The 18,463-nt window shown below is 47.1% G+C and overlaps 1 protein-coding gene across 2 annotated transcripts in view; it reads left to right on the top strand.

The window, feature by feature from the left end:
- Window positions 1-791: 791 nt before the first annotated feature.
- Window positions 792-18,463, top strand: part of LOC142283673 (transient receptor potential cation channel subfamily V member 3-like) — a 95,428-nt gene continuing 77,756 nt past the window's right edge. The window contains exon 1 of one of the 2 annotated variants that reach the window (XM_075333142.1): window positions 792-998. In XM_075333142.1, the coding sequence (XP_075189257.1) occupies window positions 889-998 (110 nt within the window). In that variant the 5' untranslated portion in view covers window positions 792-888. The remainder of the gene's footprint in view (window positions 999-18,463) is intronic. The other variant, XM_075333144.1, reaches the window with a different exon arrangement.

Genomic DNA, 18,463 nt, shown 5'->3' with positions numbered 1-18,463 from the left:
CTTTTTTTTTTTTATATACAAATTTCTGCTTTTTTTACCACTTCAATAAAAAAACCCAACTATACATATTTGGCATTTATGAACTCGTACTGACCTGAGGAATCATACTGGCAGGTCCGTTTAACCATATCATGAACATGGTGAATAAAAAAAAAAAAATTGTGGAATTGCACTATTTTTGCAATCTGACCGCACTTGGATTTTTTTTTCCGTTTTCTAGTACAATATGAGGTAGAATGAATGGTGTGATTTAAAAGTATAACTTGTCCCACAAAATAACAAGCTCTCATGCAGCTATATTGACAGAAGAATAAAAAAGTTATGGCTCTTGGAAGAAAAGGAGGAAAAAACTAAAATATAAAACGGAAAATCGCCGGTTGGTGACAAGATTGAGTTGGGCACCGATGTGTGATATACGGAGTGGTCACATTGCTCCATACAACTTTGGTAATGGTTAATGGTTTAGAAATGTATTTACCCAACTTATCTTGGAGGCTTGGCACGTTTTTTTTTCACGTTTCTTAGATTAGAAGGCATGCTGCTTATGACACAGCTTTATTTTTCAGTCCAGTGGAATTACTGATGCATCAGTTTTACTGTATCTGTTGAGTAATCTGAGAATAATCAGGAGACAGACACATTGCTAGAGGTATTTTTTACGTCAAGGTGTGTCAGGAAACACAACAACATTAGCCATATAACAGGTTAGATGGGAATGGGGCTGATCCTTCCCCGTCACTCCGCCCGTGTGTTCTCCAGCTTTATCACATACACACTAGAGAGCTCCTCCAATAGAAGGTGCTAGCGATGGATTGCTCAACATGATAAACTGGATTCTTCGAGATCAGTATATTAAGTGCACGCTGCACAGTATTACAGGCTGACAAAATGACTTCTGAGGGCTCTACGCACTCTGACTGTGCCAACGATGCAGCTTCTCCCATTTCTAATTTTTCTCTTGTGCTTTCCAAGCCTATGGACTCAAACATTACAGTATGGTATGTATCTTTATTCACCTTCCATTAACCTCCTGAGCAGGTGATATTAGGGTTATAGGGGTAATTTTGTCTTGTAAATTATTACTGCAGCATTTAAAGAGGTTGCCCACTACTTTTACATTGATGGCATATCCTTAGGATAGGTCATCAATGTCAGATTGGCCAAGGTCGGCCGCCCCCACCGATCAGCTGCTCTTGGTGCTGCCACCGTCAGCAGGTGTCAGGAAAAAGCTGAGTTCTGGAGCTGTTCCGTCTTCTGTTAGTGGACGTGGCCAGGTACCACACATCAACTTCCTATTCAGATCAATAGATGGTGGATGTGCAGTACCCGGCCGCGGCCACTATGAGAAGATGGAGCAGCACAGGAACTGAGTATTTCCTGCCCTCTGCTGCCACAGCCAACACCAAGAACAGCTGATTGATGGGACTCCAGGGTGTCGGTCCTCGGCCAATCTGACCTTGATGACCTATTCTAAGGATAGGACATCAATGTAAAAGTAGTGGACAACCCCTTTAAGTAATTGGTATTGAAGTAAATTATCTAGTACAGCTGTCACTACAGAGATAAGGTATAAAAGGGGCAACGCTCTACCGGGAGCACAACCGACTATTATAATGTTCTGATCGGCCGGGGTCAAAGAGGTCGGACCCGAGCTAATCGAATATGCTGAGGATAAGATCATCAATGTTTACATGTTAGGGAACCTTTTACTGGTTTATACTATTTAATTGAAGAAGTAATGGGACTACTGGGGTCTTCCATAGTTTGTAGAGCTGACAATGTCTATTAACATTACAAGTTATGGCACTTAGTTGTGTCAAAAGGATAAAATTAAATGAAATGTTTTAAACCAATGTATCTTGTATCTATTTTAGGTTGAGCGCTTATTTGAACTGTTATTATTTTGTTTTTGTTGGGTTAATAGTTACATTTATTGGGGCAGGTATATCAATACTTTTATAGGATACATAAATTTATGCATGATCAAAAAAGATTGTTCTTGGCATGATAAATACCATATGTGACCCATTTCTCTTTTCTGCCTTACAGAACATATACATCAATATTTTATGTCAAAGATGGCACTTTATTAACCCCTTCCCAACAATGAATGTACAGATACATTCTACATTCTAAACTGTCACCGCAAATAAACGTAGCAGTACATCCAGGTGGTCGTGCAGGTAGAGGAGCTTTACCCACCGTAAACACCATAGGAACTGGACTTAAGGCCCCATCACACGCTCCGATATATCGTGCAATCGGATGACCGATCGCACCCGCCCCCGTTGGTTTTGCGTCATGGGCAATTAATTGCCCGTGACACACAATGTCGTTAACCCCCGTCACACGTACTTACCTCCCTAATGACGTCGCTGTGGGGGGTGAACATCCTCTTCCTGAAGGGGGAGGGACGTGCGGCATCACAGCGACATCACACATTGGTCACCCAATAGAAGCGGATGGGCGGAGATGAGCGGCCAGAACATTCCGCCCACCTCCTTCCTTCCTCATTGCCGGCGGGACGCAAGTAAGCTGTAGTTCGTCATTCCCGGGGTGTCATACGTAGCGATGTGTGCTGCCTCGGGAACAACGAACAACCGGCGCGCAGAAGGAGGAACGACATTATGAAATTGAACGACGTGTCAACGAGCAACGATAAGGTGAGTATTTTTGCTTGTTAACAGTCGTTCGGAGCTGTCACACTCTATGACATCTCTAACGATGCCGGATGTGCATCACGAATTCCGTGACCCCGATGACATATCGTTATACATATCGTAACGTGTTACGGAGCCTTAAAAGGGGTATTCCCATCTCCAAAATCCTATCCCAATATGTAGTAGGTGTAGAAGTAATAATAATATTAGCAATTACCTCCAGTTAGAAATGTAGTATAGTTCTCCTGATAGAGCCATGTCTCTTACCTCAGGTGCAGGGCATTGCAGGACTTTAGGTATCCATGGTTATGACCACGCATATAGTCACAGATAGTTGCTAGTGGTCATAATAATCATGGTTATCAAAGGTCCTGCAATGCCCTGCACCTGAGGTACGAGACATGGCTCTATCAGGAGAACTATACTACATTTCTAACTGAAGGTAATTGTTAATATTATTATTATTATTATTATTATTATTATTATTATTACACCTACTACATATTGGGACAGGATCTTGCAGATGGAAATAACCCTTTAACCAAAAGCCAGTTCTGTTTCTGATGGTTTAACCCTCCAGATGCCGTGGTTAATATTGTGGCCCTCAAATTTGTTTCAAAAGTGAAGTGGCCACAAAAAAAACAGGCTTTATAAGTTTAATTGAAAAGAAAATTGTTGCTTAACTTTTAAGCCTTTTAATATCATAACAAAGAAAAGATAAAAAATTGCTGTTGACATACAATTGATATATGGTAAATGGTATATATATATTAACTATTTTGTGTTGTATCTACTTTAAGGTTATTTGACTCTCTGGTTTAATGGCATACAAATTCAGAGTTCAGAAATTGCTAATTTTTCATCAAATTACAGATACTTTTATAAGTAAATATAAATCCCATTGACTTAAACTAACCACTAACATAAAGTACAATGTGTCATGAAAAAAAGTCTTAGAATTACTGGGGTATGTAGTGGCAGACACAGACAGAAAAGGGTCCCTCTGCAAGAACAATATATGGGCCCTTTGCAGTCCAATAGTTTAACACTGTGTAAATACTCTCTATTCATCCTGCAGGGACGTGCTATCACTCACTGCCACAGCCGGGTCCTTCCATGCTGCCCGGTGTCCCTGCCTCTCCTGCATGTGGGTTTCTCTTTGTCCTGCCTCCCAGGGCCTGTGCGGTCTGCACAGAGCCTCCATGAGTGCTCCTAGGGCGTGCATGCTCCACTGCCCTCCTCTTATAGGGCCACTGCGCCACTCCTAGGAAGTGCCTTTCAGCCTATCGCTGGGAGGCACTGGGTATTTAAGGCAAGCTCCCACTAGGGGAGATGCCTGTTCAACACCTTCAGTCCTGTTAGTCACTTGTGTTCTGTCTAGTTAGTTGTCAGGGCACCCTGTCCCGTCTGGTCCCGTCCTGTTCCTGGTCCCAGCCTGTCCTGCCTATTGGCACCTGGTTCCAGTCCTGTTTCTGCCTGTACCTGGTCCCAGCCTGTCCTGCCTATTGGCACCTGGTTCCAGTCCTGTTCTTGCCTGTACCTGGTCCCAGCCCGCCCGTCCTGTTGGTACCTGTAACCAGTTTGTCCTGCCCTGTTGGTACTATAGACTCTGTCCTGTCTCCTCCTGTGTCCATCCCTCCCCTGGCGGTCAGCTGCCTCAGTCCCGCACTTTATCCCACAATATAGTAGGCCTGGTGCCTTCCTGTGGTCCAGTGGGTCCACTTCACCATCCCCGGAGGCGAGCATTACAAATAGGTCATCATAATGAACAATTTCACCTACTTTACAGGTAGAAATGGGCCCCCTGACCTCTTGGGCCCCTGTATGGCTGCACAGGCTGCACCAGTCATATATGTCTGCCACTGGGGATATGTAGAAAAATTCCAGTTATTATCACATAAAGTGACACTGATCAGATTTGAAAGATTTGGCCTGGTCAGTAAGGGGAAAACCGGCTTTGGTGGGAAGAGGTTAATTATATTGAAACAGATTACAATTCTTTTTAAAGCCTCTATTAATGTAAAGCTATCGGGCTAGGTCTAAAGACACTTTTTTTTAATGCATTTTCTTTTTTTTCTCTATTTTAGTCACTTTTATTTTATTTTCCAGGAGCTGTCAGTCTTCTGTTATTTCTTTCGCGTACACAACACTTTATCAGACACTTTATCAGCTATACTGTGCCAATAGATACAGATGTGTCCTTGTTTCTAAAGCCAACATATCCCTAGAAATATTTGCAGCATGTTAAACAAACACATAAAGTGAAATGAAAAAAAATAAAATTATGCCTACAGATTCCTTGCCAGATGTCATCCACCACCCACGGGCTCTCAAGTTACAAACATACAGTCACTATGTTTTCTTCTGGATGACGTGCGATCGTATAGAATTGGCATCACAGCAAATTGTATAAATTAGCATATTTCAAGAACAGCGTGAACACATCTGTGCATAGACAGATTTACCAATAAGACAAGGCTAAGGTTTTACTAATTCATGTTGTGGTATGAGAGGTTTCTTGCATAGTATTGCAGGTGACCTACTGGATTTACCTGTTTCATATGTTTTTCTAATAATTCCTTGTCCTGTGGTCGTAACTTTTCTTTAAGTCACCACTGAGTATTATTTATTTACATTTCTTAGTACAGAGAGAATAAAAAATATCTGATATGTTGCAAGCATGTGTCCCAAGAAAACCTGTGGAGGTCATTTTTATAAATATTTATTTTCAGGGAAATGATTTATATAAAAAAAGGGGCACAATTCATTATTACATTTACATTTGTTGTTTTTTTACTAAATTTTTTTAGTGTTTTGTGCCTTATTTATCTTTCCATTTGCACTACATTATATGTATTTGTAGCGCCCCACGGGTCCTGGCTACTCGTCACCGGGGAAGTGGTATTTTGGGGTTGCTGTGATTGGCCTGACCCGACTCGGTGGCCCCATCGCCTACATGAAAAGGGGGTGCAAGGGGGATGGCTTTTGCTTTGCAGCACCACCCGTGGTGCGCGACCAGGGGTTTGCTGCCATAGCGAGATGTTGCTCTCTCCTGGGGCTGATGTTACCACAGCTCAGATAGTTCAGCTCCCCACAGGTGCAGCGAGCCCCAGGGAGGACAGTGGCGATGGGTGGAAAGGGCTGCTGGCGCCGAAGAGCGCGGCGCCGGCGTCGGTAATAAGAGGCTGAGGCAGCGGTTGCGGGTCCAGGTCTTTTACTCACAGTTCTTAGGATGCTGCCCTAAGGGTACCGGTCACCGCCGTGCTGGGCCCCAGCCGATCCCGGATGAATCACAGGTCACCACCGGTGTTGGGGAGCGTGTGAGACATTCCTCCTTGCGCTTATAGAATCAGATCCCCGTGGCCTGAAGCTACTTGGGGACCCCAATGTTCTTGGCTTTAGATCCCGTCCCGTTTGCAGGCAGCGCCAAACAATTATGGGCCCGACCGTGGTCTTGACTCCTTTCTCTATATGCTGCTCATGCCCCGGTACTTCTGTGGTAGGCAATGGGACGTGAAATCCCCCTTATCTGGCAGATTCTGGTGGTGCAACGTGGAGTGTACACCACCCTAGGATTCTGCACCCTGACTGCGCCCGTCCCGAAGGGGCTGTTGGGGCTCACCCTCCGGCTACCATATTGCTCCTCTGTCTCACCAGACAGGTCTGCCCAGTCCTAATGGAGAGAGCTCTGAAGCATGCTCCTCCGCTGCCGTGGTCCTACGAGGCCATGATGTCTTGGAACTCTCCTTCTTTCCTTTCCGGGATAGCTCTGAAATACTCATCCCGGGCGGTCTTTCTGAGGGGAGCTGTGTAGCACACTCCTCAGCGACCTGGCTTATCCTGCATCTCAGACTGATCTGACGTGATTTCCTGTGTGTTCTGTAACTTCCCCAGTCAGCCCCCACCTTCCTGATGACTCATGATGACTGATGCCCAGGAAAAACACATTACTATGGTGACTACCTGTGTTGTGTAACTGCTGGCTGGCTGTGTTGTGTAAGCCATGAGCACAGGATGTTGTGTAAGCTATGAACACCAGTGGTTAACCTCTTTTTACCTGGCATAAGTACTGCACCTTAAGGCAGATACAATACCCTGTGGTTACTGAAGCCTCAGGAGGGCCACATATTCACCTCAATTTTTGTTTTTTGTGCTTCCATGTTCATCAATGAGGGCTAAGTTTAGGATTTTCAGATTTTTTGCCTAATTCATCACTTGGGGCTTTCTAGAATGTTTCAAACTTTGGTGAACATGTACTTCACCCCTAACCTGGAGGGATTTTATTTATGCTAAGTATTTTGACGCAATTTTTGCCCCAATCTGCGATAGTTACTCTTTATTTTTGTCTTTATTTAATTTTTGTATTTTTCACTTTGTGAAAAATTCATGAACCGCTTGCACCATTTTGCAGAATTTCACGCAAAAATTGACAATGAATTCCACAAAACAAAAAAGTCTATCTCATACATAAATGTGACTTGCAACTATGTAGCAAATAATTAGTTATGCAGATTCTTGTCATGTCACTGCATTGTTACTGTTTTGCTCCTTGTGTTTGAACATTTTGTTTTCTTCCTGTATACTGGAAATTACAACCTGTTCTCCCATTCCCTAATAGCTCAGTGAGTTATTAGGTCGCTTCCCAATTGAAAGGTCACTGGTTCGAATTGAGGAGCAGCCATGAAGGTTTCCCAAGAAAAAGAAACTGTATCATTCAGCTCATCAATAGCAGTCTCTTAGCCAAGAAAATTGCTAAACTGCATCATGTGAGTCCCTTTACTGGTGTAAGAATATGAAATGAAGTCCGTCCATCCAAGAGGTGGATGTCCAGGCCAGTCAACAAGTCAGCTCATCACAAGGTCTATTAGATTGGGCGCGATAAACACAGCAGTGGAGGTGGCCCGTATGTTTCATAATAGTGAGATCCCAGACCTCCATGCAGGCAAAATAGTGATGCTTATTATTCAAGTCTGGAATGGTTGCCTTAAAATGGTGAAGAAGCTTCAACTTCAATATTGCCATAAGACGCGTCGGCTCGTGTTTGCAAGTAAATATGAAAAGTGGACAGTAGAAGATTGGATATAGGTGATTTGGAGCAATGATACAAAAGTCAGTAGACTAGGCTCAGATGGGTGCAAATACTTCTGGAAGAATCAAGGTGAAAAAGGGGCTAACGGATCGAGAAATTGAAGAAACTGTCAAGTTTGGTGGAGGAAGCCTGATGATATGGGGATGTTTCACGGCCAATGGCTGAATACTTGACCATGATCAGGAATGCTGAGCTATATGTGAGTATTATACAAGACAAGTTACTTCGTACACTCAAGTACTATGGTTATGAAAAGGACGACATAGTGTTGCAGCAGAACAACAATCTGAAGCAAACGTCAAGATTGGGAAAGAAATGGTTCAGTGACAATGACCTAGAGATGCTGGATTGCTCCCCACAGTCCCCAGACCTCAACCCAAATGAACATTGGTGGGTAGAGTTGAAGAAAAAGCTGTATACATACCCAAGTGAGTCGACCAGTATGCGCCAACATTGAGAACGTGTAGAAGAGACTTGGGATCAGATTTCGGTCGACATATGCTTGAATCTGGTAGAGCACATGCCCAAAAGGATTCAGGCAGTGTTGGAAGTCATAGGTGCACTTACAAATTACAAACAAAATTACTAAAAATTAAAATTTAGATTTTTAGGTGAAGGAAGGCACAAATGCTGGGCTCCACACTCCTTCACCAATGAGACTCCGTGTACGGGTGTGACATGGGATAGGGTTCATAGCACTTACTGGTTTCTTCAGTCTAATGTCCACCACCTCGCCACCGGTCCTTGTCGTAGACAAAATAGTAACACAAGCAACACTAAAATTATCTTGGCAACCAAACTTGTTTAGTTTATTCTTCATACCTTTATGACAGAAATGGCCTTACTCCTCACAGTTCTGATTCTACTGTTCCCGGGGTACTCTTTCCCGACCTGTCCCTCGCTATCTTGGAACTCATCCTCAAGATGCCGGGTCTGTGTCTCTGTTCCCTCCAGCTTTCTCAACCTTCGTCTGCTTCTGCGCCCCTATGGCTCTCTAGTCGCCCGACTCTCTAAGCCCACCAGGGTAAGTCGTAGGCTCTGGACCTCCCGAGGTTACCTCAGAGATCCCTGACTGGCTCTGACGCTGTGGCTACGTCTTCACTTACTCTAAGCCCATCCAGAACTGGCACCCCATAATCCTGCACTACCAGCCAACACTCTTGCCACCTGTTATTCCTCATCTACCTCAACTTAACCCTGTCCTTTTTGATATCTAATCTACCACTGCTCCAGCTCACGCTACATTGGGAACCTACACTCCCATAGCAGCATTTACATATTAACACAAACTTATAACGATTAACATCATATATAATATGTTTAGTGTAAAACATCTTTCACAGTATAAGTAAACAACATACAGAATAAAACTGTAGGGGCAATACCACCTCTACACAGGAGCAAAACAGTAACAATGCAATGACGAGAAATGATACTGCATAACTAATCATATGTTAAATAGTTGCAAGTCACATTTATGTATGAGATAGACAAGATGATTGTCCATAAAATGAAGGTAGTTTCACGTTCAAAGCTGTAGTGGATGGTAAGATATGGAGCTTGAAAGTTAAAAGTTCAAAATATTGTTACCCTTTTGCTTGTCAGTGTATACAAATTTTTAAAAATTAATATAAATAAGCAGAAACTGCTAATTTCATTAAAGTAATAGCCCATTAAAAACATAAACTGAAAAACACATCAAAACACAGGAAACACAACAAAATGCATCAGAACTAGATATATTTTTGCAGTTTTGATGCATTTTCGGTGCATTTTCTGCATTTTAATGAGTTTTTCAACATTGTTTTTCTCATAGACTATTGAAATATGTTGATGAGCCTTTAGATAACCCAAAGGAGAATAAGATTCACAGAAATAATTCAAGTAGGTGTTTGTCTTGCTACATGTGAGAAATTTTTATCCCTTCTCAAAAGGTGACATACATGTATAATGATGACTGCAATACCAAGTGGTTAATCAGAGGGACTTTGTCACCCCATTTCGCTCCCACCCCCACTGCGAGTCAACACATTCTAATGTTTCCAATGTTTGGTTTTATAATTATCCGTAAAGGAGGGGTGCCCAATATTTTTGGTCTTACACAGTCCTGACAATAGCATTTCAGTGTTAGACCAGCATACAAGTTGATGCACGGCGACATCACACAGGAGGACTTCTTATCTCCACACCCAGACAGCTAATCATTTCACCTGGACTTTCTTATGTCCAATAACATGCCCTGGGGTAAGGGTATGTGAGCTGCCAGTCCCACCCATCTCTTTGACTGCTCGTAAACACAGACTTTGCCACACCCTATTAACCCTCTCCCCCACTAGATGTACTGAAACTTGCTTACAGGCTTACATCACTAAGGATAACCACTTCTGTGGTACATATTTCTCCTCCAAGACGTGCCCAGCCGCCATCTTACATACCCTTGTCACCTTCCTCCATCAAACACTGGATCCTTAACAGCGCGTCAGCATTGCTATGTAGCTCCCTGGGCTTATTCTCTACCTGGAGCTAAAGTTCTTAAGTGCCAAGAACCACCTGGTCACTCGAGCATTATATTCTTTCTTTTCCTAATTCATCTCAATATGGTAGAGTCTGACACTAACCTAAATTTCCTATCCAGTAGGTAGTATCTAAGTGTCCAACGCAAATTTCATGGCTGTACACTCCTTTTCAACAATGGAGTAATTATTTTCGCAGGAAGACAGTTTCCTACTCGGGTACATCATTGGGTGTTCTTCACCATTCATTCCTAGGACAATATGACACTTAACTTGACCATCTGGATTACAGATTTGTTATTGAAGTCCGGCGCTACCAACACAGGCTGTGTACACAGGTTCAGTTCTTGGAAGGTTTACCATAACAAAGTTCGGAATGAAGTGAGTGTAGCAGCCGACGATGCCCAAGTATTGCCTTGCCCAGATGGCTTCCCTAATCATGGCTGAATAAAACAATGTTATCCAGGTTGGCCGTTGAGTATTTCTTGTAGGGAGCTAGGATTCGGTCCATTGCACTCTGGAAGGTAGCTGGAGCACCTTACAACCCTAATGACATCCTGATATACTGGAAACTCCCAACCTGCATTGAAAAGGCTGCCTTCTTCCTGGCATCTTTGGAAAGGGGAACCTGCCAATACCCTTTTGTGAGGTCCAAGATGGTGATGTACCGGGTTGGCCCTAGCCTTTCAATGAGCTTATCTACGATATGTGTCAAACTTGGAAACCTTGCTCAGCTTCCAATAGTCATTGCAGAACTGCCATTCTTCATCCGGTTTTGGCACCAAGAAAATGGGACTGAACCAGCCACTCTTGGATTCCTCAATCCCTCCTCGGTCCAACATCCGCTTCACCTCCTTCAAGATTACCTCTTGTTGGGCCTAAGGAATCCGATATGTTGGCTTCAAACTCACTTGGACATGAGGTTCTGTGAGGATTTGATGTTCTATGACCAGAGTGCAACCTGGCAGTTCTGAGAAAAAGTCTCTGTTCCAATGAAGCAACTCTCGGTACTGCTGTTTTTGGGCAGTTGACAGCATCCATGGATTCCCCATGTCTTGATCAGATTGATGTGGTACACCTGGCAGGGCTTCCTTTTACCTGGTTGGTGGACTTTATAATTAACTTCGCCCATCTTTTTGATCACTTCATAGGGGCCATGCCATTTGGCCAGAAATTTGCTTTCAACTATGGGTATGAGCACCAGTACACGATCTCCTGGGCTGAACTGTATCACCCTTGCTGACTGATTGTACACCACCCTCGACTGGAACTCTTTTGCCTGGAGGAGGTGCTCTCTCATTATGGGCATAAATTAAGTAATTCTTTCTTGCATTTGAGCCGCATGCTCGATTATGCTCTAGTAGGAAGTAACCTCTAATTACCAGGTTGCATTTGCAATATACAGGAGACCACAATGGTGTCGGCCATACAACAGCTCAAAAGGTGAAAACCCCATAGAAGTTTGTGGGACTTCTCTGATAGAGAATAACAGGTACGGCATTAGACAGTCCTGCTCTCAGCCGTCCTTTTCACAGCCTTCTTCAGCATAGCATTCAAGGTTTTATTAAACCGCTCCATGAGTCCATCCATTTGCAGGTGGTATACTGGTCCTGATATGTGTGATCTGAATGGCTTTGCGGAATTCCCTCATTACCTTTAACATGAAAGGGATCACTTTCTCCATTAGAATGTCTTTTGGCAGTTCAGTTGGAGAAACTTTTAGTCCCAGCCAGCTTTAGTGTCATGATGCTACCAGTGATGCAGAGGCAAAGCTTCCTCACGTAGCGTCATCAGACAATACATGGTTTCAACTAGAGGTGCAACTGTACTGTCAGTCAAGCAGCAGCACCCACCTGCTATCAATCTGAAAGTTAGCTGCCTGGGAAGCTTTGTTCTCCTTTGCTGTTAACGTGGGACCAACCCTTTGGGCTATGTGCGCACTTTGCGTTTTTTTCATGCGTTTCTGCAGCGTTTTGAACTGCAGCGTTTTAATGCCAGAATGCATGCGTTTTGATTTTCAAGCAAAGTCTATGGGAAATCGTGATTTGTTGTGCGCACAATGCTGTTGAAAACGCAGCATTTCAGTTGTGGAAAATTTGGCAAAAACTCAGCGTTTAAAGAAGCAACATGTCAATTGTTTGTGCCATTTTGGCAGCGTTTTGCTAACATTAAAGTCAATGAGAACTTTCAAAACGCATTCTACATCAAAATGCTAGCGTTTTACATGCTTTTTTGACAAAATAAACACATGCGTTTTTGACTTTATAATAATGGCATGATATGTCTCTTTACACACACACATAGTCCAACAATTAAATTAATGAAAATCCATAATTTAACGTTATTTTATGCATATATATTAGAACACAGTTATTATTTTAATAAAATTAGCTATTTTGTGTATGATTTTACTCATAATAATAATAATAATTAATAATAATAATTTTATTCATTTATATAGCGCTATTAATTCCACAGCGCTTTACATACATTGGAAACACTGTCCCCATTGGGGCTCACAATCTAGAGTCCCTATCTGTATGTCTTTGGAGTGTGGGAGGAAACCGGAGAACCCGGAGGAAACCCACGCAGACACGGGGAGAACATACAAACTCCTTGCAGATGTTGTCCTTGGTGGGATTTAAACCCAGGACCCCAGCGCTGGAAGACTGCAGTGCTAACCACTGAGCCACCGTGTCGCTCATGATATTTGTTATCATTTTTTCCCGTTTTTTTTCATAGTGTTTGAATGTTTAAACTTTATTTAGTAGTGTATTTGTATTCAAAACGCATCTGACTTTAAGCAAGGAAAAAGCATGTAAAACGCGGTAAAAACGCAAGCGTATTTTTAGCGTTTTTGTGGTCAAAACCAAATTTGACAAAGACAATTTCTGCCAGAGGATGAGTTTAGAACTGCAATAAATTCAACGCAAACTGCGCACATAGCCTTAGGCTTTGTGCACATGTGACGCCCTGGACTAGTCAGGTCGTCCCAGGTAGTCACACTCAACACCACACCCCCTCCCGATTAGGTGACATCAGTCAAACTAAAAACCTTGTCACCACCCTCCAGGTTTGATGTCCACACCAGGGGGCGGAGCCAGGAGGTTGGTTCCGCCCACCGAGGAGTTCACAGGCCTGGAGCGGGAAAACAGACACACAAGTTCAAGTTGACAGTGCAGAGTAGTTTTGACAGTGAAGGAGGGAGGTTGAGTCCAAGGGCAGACCTGCCATAGACTACTCCGGTGGCTGGGTCGGAGCCCAGTCATGTTTGGCAAGGAGGCAGACGGTGGTGGCCGCCTGCAGGAGCTGGGATTACAGCCGGTGGAACCATAGGGACCGGGGTCGGGCGGTGGCCCGCCGGTACCAAACCGGGGAACCGATTGGAAACCGGTGCACCAGGAGGGGTACTCAGACCCAGACGAAGCCCCGAACCGACTGTGCCAAGTCGAATTAAATGATTGTGGACTGGACTTAAGGACCTATCCCAGACAAGTCCCGTTAGAAGATAACAGCCCAACCATACAAAGTAAAGCCACCGCCAAGGCATAGAAACCCAAAGGGCCAGCGTCTGCGGGCAAACGGGCTCCTACGGCATATACAAGTCGGAGAGCGGACTACCGGTGTCTAGGCATAGGAGTCAAACATTTACACACAGAGGTGCAGGAGAAAGGCGGAAACCACCAACCTATACCGGGAGAAGCTGCAGCCGGCTGCGGGCCCCGTTCATCACTCCGTTTGGTTTACCAGAGACTCGAGTGTATTGTGTCAGAGTAAGTACACCAGTGCCTTTGGGCCGCGCACCGCGCCGCACCGCACCGGCGTCCAACTCGCTCCCCCGCCTCAGCACCTCCCTCGGGCCCCGGGACCATCACTCCCCTACCCATGGAGGGGTCAACACCAAGCTGCGCAACACCGTCCCCGGAAGGCCTAGTCAATGGCAGCGGTGGTGTCCATCCATTCACCACAACCCGTGGGTGGCATCACGAACTTATAATCCAAACCAAACCACCGCAGCCCCGGCCGTGGAACTCCTCACCCAAGTCCCTGCGTGTAGCGCCAACTCCCTTGCAGAGCGACGTGACCCCCGGGTCCATGAGAGGCTCGAGCCACCACCCGCAGTACAAGCACGGATCCGAGCGGCTCGGCGCGCGAAGCCGAGCCCGCGGGGCGGTACACATAGACTCTTCTGGCGTCACGAACAGGATAGAACCGACCACTTACCTGTGGAAGTGTGCCTTGAAATTGGAGCCAGCGGCGTCCTGCTGAAAAACTGGAGAATCCGCCATCTTGGGCGTGAAAAGTTCCCGCCTGAGCTGTCTTCCCTGAACAGAAAGGGTGCAAAAGCGAAGCCCCACCCCCCGGGAGCGGAGCAGAGCAAAAAGCAAGTGAAGTGCTCGGAAAAGACCAAGGGGGGACAGAAAGAAGATGTCCGTGCCTACCGGAGACGGCGAAGGGGCGTCAACCGCAGGAGTGGCGGCGCCCGAAGACGGAAATGCGAGAGCCCCTGCTCCGGTCGCACGAGCGGAGGAGGCCGCGCGTCCAGCAGTCGCCCAGGTAATGCCGATCTCTCTGCCCTACGTGCCCGGCGCTGCCTAGTTACCCCAGTACGGTGGGAAGCCTGATACGTTACAGGCATTCCGAAAAAAGATATGCTTGGTTCTCGATCTGTATGCCATAACTGGCAGACAGCGTGCGGTGGTAGTGCTGGGGCAGCTGACCGGTGCGGCCGAGCAGGAGATGGAGACCTGGAGCAACGTGGACCGGGCCTCGGTGACCACCATTTTTGAAAAGTTCCAGACCGCCTTTGAGACCCACACCAAAGCCGAGCTACGGATGCAGTTCTACCACTGTCGGCAGCGACCCGCAGACAGTATCAGAGACTATTCCCTACGCCTGCAGACAGCCCTCCGGACCCTGAAGCGGGTGGATACCATCAACGAGGCCGACAGCAATAAGATGTTAGTGGAACAGTTTCTGTGGGGACTTGGGTCCGCTGAAGATCGCAAGCAGCTGCGGTTGTGGGCCCTGGAGCACCCTGAGCTGGACTTTGCAGTACTGAAAGAACGGGCCATAAAGGCCCTGCAACCCCTTGACGTTGGTGCCCCTGATGCGGCCCCTTGGCTGGCCGAATCGGCTCCCGTCTCGGTGGCGCCCCCGCTCCTGGCCCTGCCGGCCCCTGCAGCACCCACCGGGGCGAGAGACGAGCTGGCCGAGAAAGTACGACATATGAGTGAGGACCTCGCCCGGGTGATCGCCGCACTCAAGCTCCCTTGGATGCAGCGGAGGAAGAACACCGACCCACGGTACGGGCCACCTGTGTGCTACCGGTGCAACAAGCCTGGCCATTACTCTAGGCGATGCCCGTTAAATGAGCAACCCCTGAGGCCAAGGGCCAATCCTCAGGAGTAGACCCCCATGGCCCGGCTGATTGGAGAGACCGGTTTGCAGGAGGCCGCCCCATCATCTCCCTGGCAGTGGACGGCGTCCCGACCATGGCCCTGTTGGACACTGGATCGCAGGTAATCACTATGCCTTATTCATTGTACCAGCGATATCAGGCCGATAGTGAACTTGCCCTTCCCGATGATAGCATGACCATTATTGCGGCCAATGGGCTTCCTATGATCCAAGTGGGACTCAGGGAGGTCACCCTGACCGTGGGACGGACCCAGCTGAAACGCCAAGGGATGATTGTGGTGCTGAATGAGTCCAGTGACCGTAACCCAAAAGTGGTCCTAGGGACCAATGTGATTGAGCACTGTATGGGAGAGGTGTTGAGCTTGTTGCAGCAACTGACTGCCACTGCAGGAGGAGGTCGGCAGAGGGCCCTACAGTGTGATATCTGGGCCCTCCTGCATCGGCAACAAGTGAACCTGGAGAGATTGGTGGAGTGCGGGTGATGGACGCAACCCCTTTGGTGGTCCCAACCAAGGAGCGAAATGATGATTTGGTGTAGGGCAGCAGTAGGCCCCCCGGGACGGGATTACCTGGCGTTGGTGGAACCCTCGCCTTCGGAGCACTGGCCCACAGTAATGGTAGCCAGAGGGGTGATTGACGTCAAGAAGGGGAGAGCGCCTGTGAGAGTGCTGAACTGCGGGGAGGAAGAGGTTAGGCTCCCCCGCTATGCCACCATAGCTAAGCTGTTTACCATAGACCCCCACGCCATCCATGAGACCACCCCCACTACCCCTACACACAACTTGAGCAGTGACACCCCATCTACGCCACTAGAGGAGTGGTGTCGGGAGTTACATGTCGGCACTGAATCCACCCCGGTACACCACAAAGAAGGGGTATACAGGGTAGTACAGGAGTATGAGCAGGTTTTCAGCAAGCACCCGCTAGACTTCGGGAGGATTAAGGGGGTTCAACATCATATCCCCACAGGCACACATCCACCCATTAAAGAAAGGTATAGGCTGATACCACCAGCACATTATCAATGCGCCAAATACATGTTGAAGAACATGAAGGAGGCAGGGGTCATCCGGGATAGTTGTAGTCCCTGTGCAGCTCCATTGGTGCTGGTAAAGAAGAAAGATGGTACCATGAGAATGTGTGTGGATTACCGGAAGATCAATCAGATAACGCACAAAGATGCCTACTCACTCCCCTGCATTGAAGAGTCGCTGGCTGCACTAAAAACTGCTTATTATTTCTCTACCCTTGACCTTACCAGTGGATACTGGCAGGTGGCAGTTGCACCAGAAGACCGCGAGAAGACCGCATTTGCTACCCCCATGGGACTCTGCGAGTTCAACAGTATGCCGTTCGGGCTGTGCAATGCCCCGGGGACCTTCCAACGGCTCATGGAGTGTTGCTTGGGGCATCTCAACTTCGAGACTGTGCTATTGTATCTGGATGATGTGATTGTGTATTCCAAGACGTATGAGGCCCACCTGGGGCACCTGGCAGAAGTGTTCGCAGCCCTCTCCAAGTACGTGATGAAACTGAAGCCCTCTAAGTGCCATCTGCTGAAACCCAAAGTGCCATACCTCGGACATGTGGTGAGCGCAGAAGGTGTGGCCCCGGATCCGGAGAAGATTGTTGCTATCCAGAGCTGGCCACGACCGGCCACAGTGAGGGAGGTGAGTCAGTTCCTGGGCCTGGTGGGCTACTACCGCCGTTTCATCAAGGGGTACACGAAAATGGCCGCGCCCATGCAAGGTCTCCTCGAGGGACAGACCAAGAATGGGAGGGCCCCCGGTCCCCCGTTTGTGTGGGGCGAGAAACATGAGGAGTCTTTCCACCAGTTGAAGTCAGCCCTGACGGGAGAAGAAATCCTAGCCTACCCGGACTACAGCCTCCCGTTCGTCCTCTACACCGACGCCAGCAATGTGGGCCTGGGTGCGGTCCTGTCCCAGGTACAAGATGGGAAGGAAAAGGTGATCGCCTATGCTAGCAGAAAACTTCGGCCGACGGAAAGGAACCCCGAAAATTACAGCTCCTTCAAGCTTGAATTCTTAGCCCTCGTGTGGGCAATTACCGAAAGATTCAAGCATTACCTCGCGGCGGCGAAGTTAACTGCCTACACGGACAACAATCCGTTGACACACCTAGATACAGCCAAACTGGGCGCCCTGGAGCAGCGGTGGATGGCTCAATTGTCCAATTATGATTTCACTATCAAGTACAGGGCTGGCCGCAAGAACACTAATGCGGATGCGCTGTCTCGGATGCTGCACCTACCCGATGAAGGGGTGGAGGATGATGACCTTGAAGAAATTGAGCTACCCGCATTCCATCAGCCATGAGACGAGAAGCCCTGCGTTAACCAACAGCAGGTGAACCTTGTCCCGCTGCCCGGCCAGGGGTGGCAAGAAGCTCAGGACCAGGAACCTGCGGTCCAGCTGGTTAAAGTCATGATCGCGCAGGGCTCCTCCAGGATGGTTCCCACAGCCCCCTCAGAGGCTCAACGGCTGTGGAAAGAGAGAAACCGGCTGTACTTACATCAGGGGAAGCTGTATAGGGAAATGATCAATCCGAAGACCCATGAGAAGGTCCGCCAGGTGGTGGTTCCCCAAGCCAGTGTGCCCAGGGTCCTGCAGGCCTACCATGATGGCGCCGGACACTTCAGTTGGAAAAAGCTGGAGATGTTGCTGAGAGAGAGGTTCTATTGGAGTGGGATGCGGGAGTCTGTGGAGGCCTGGTGTCGAGAATGTGGCCCCTGCACACTGAGAAGGCGGGACGAAGCCAGC

The sequence above is a fragment of the Anomaloglossus baeobatrachus genome, chromosome 2, assembly GCF_048569485.1.
Source record: "Anomaloglossus baeobatrachus isolate aAnoBae1 chromosome 2, aAnoBae1.hap1, whole genome shotgun sequence".
Lineage (NCBI taxonomy): Eukaryota > Metazoa > Chordata > Amphibia > Anura > Aromobatidae > Anomaloglossus > Anomaloglossus baeobatrachus.
This window is presented reverse-complemented; position numbering and strand designations above follow the sequence as displayed.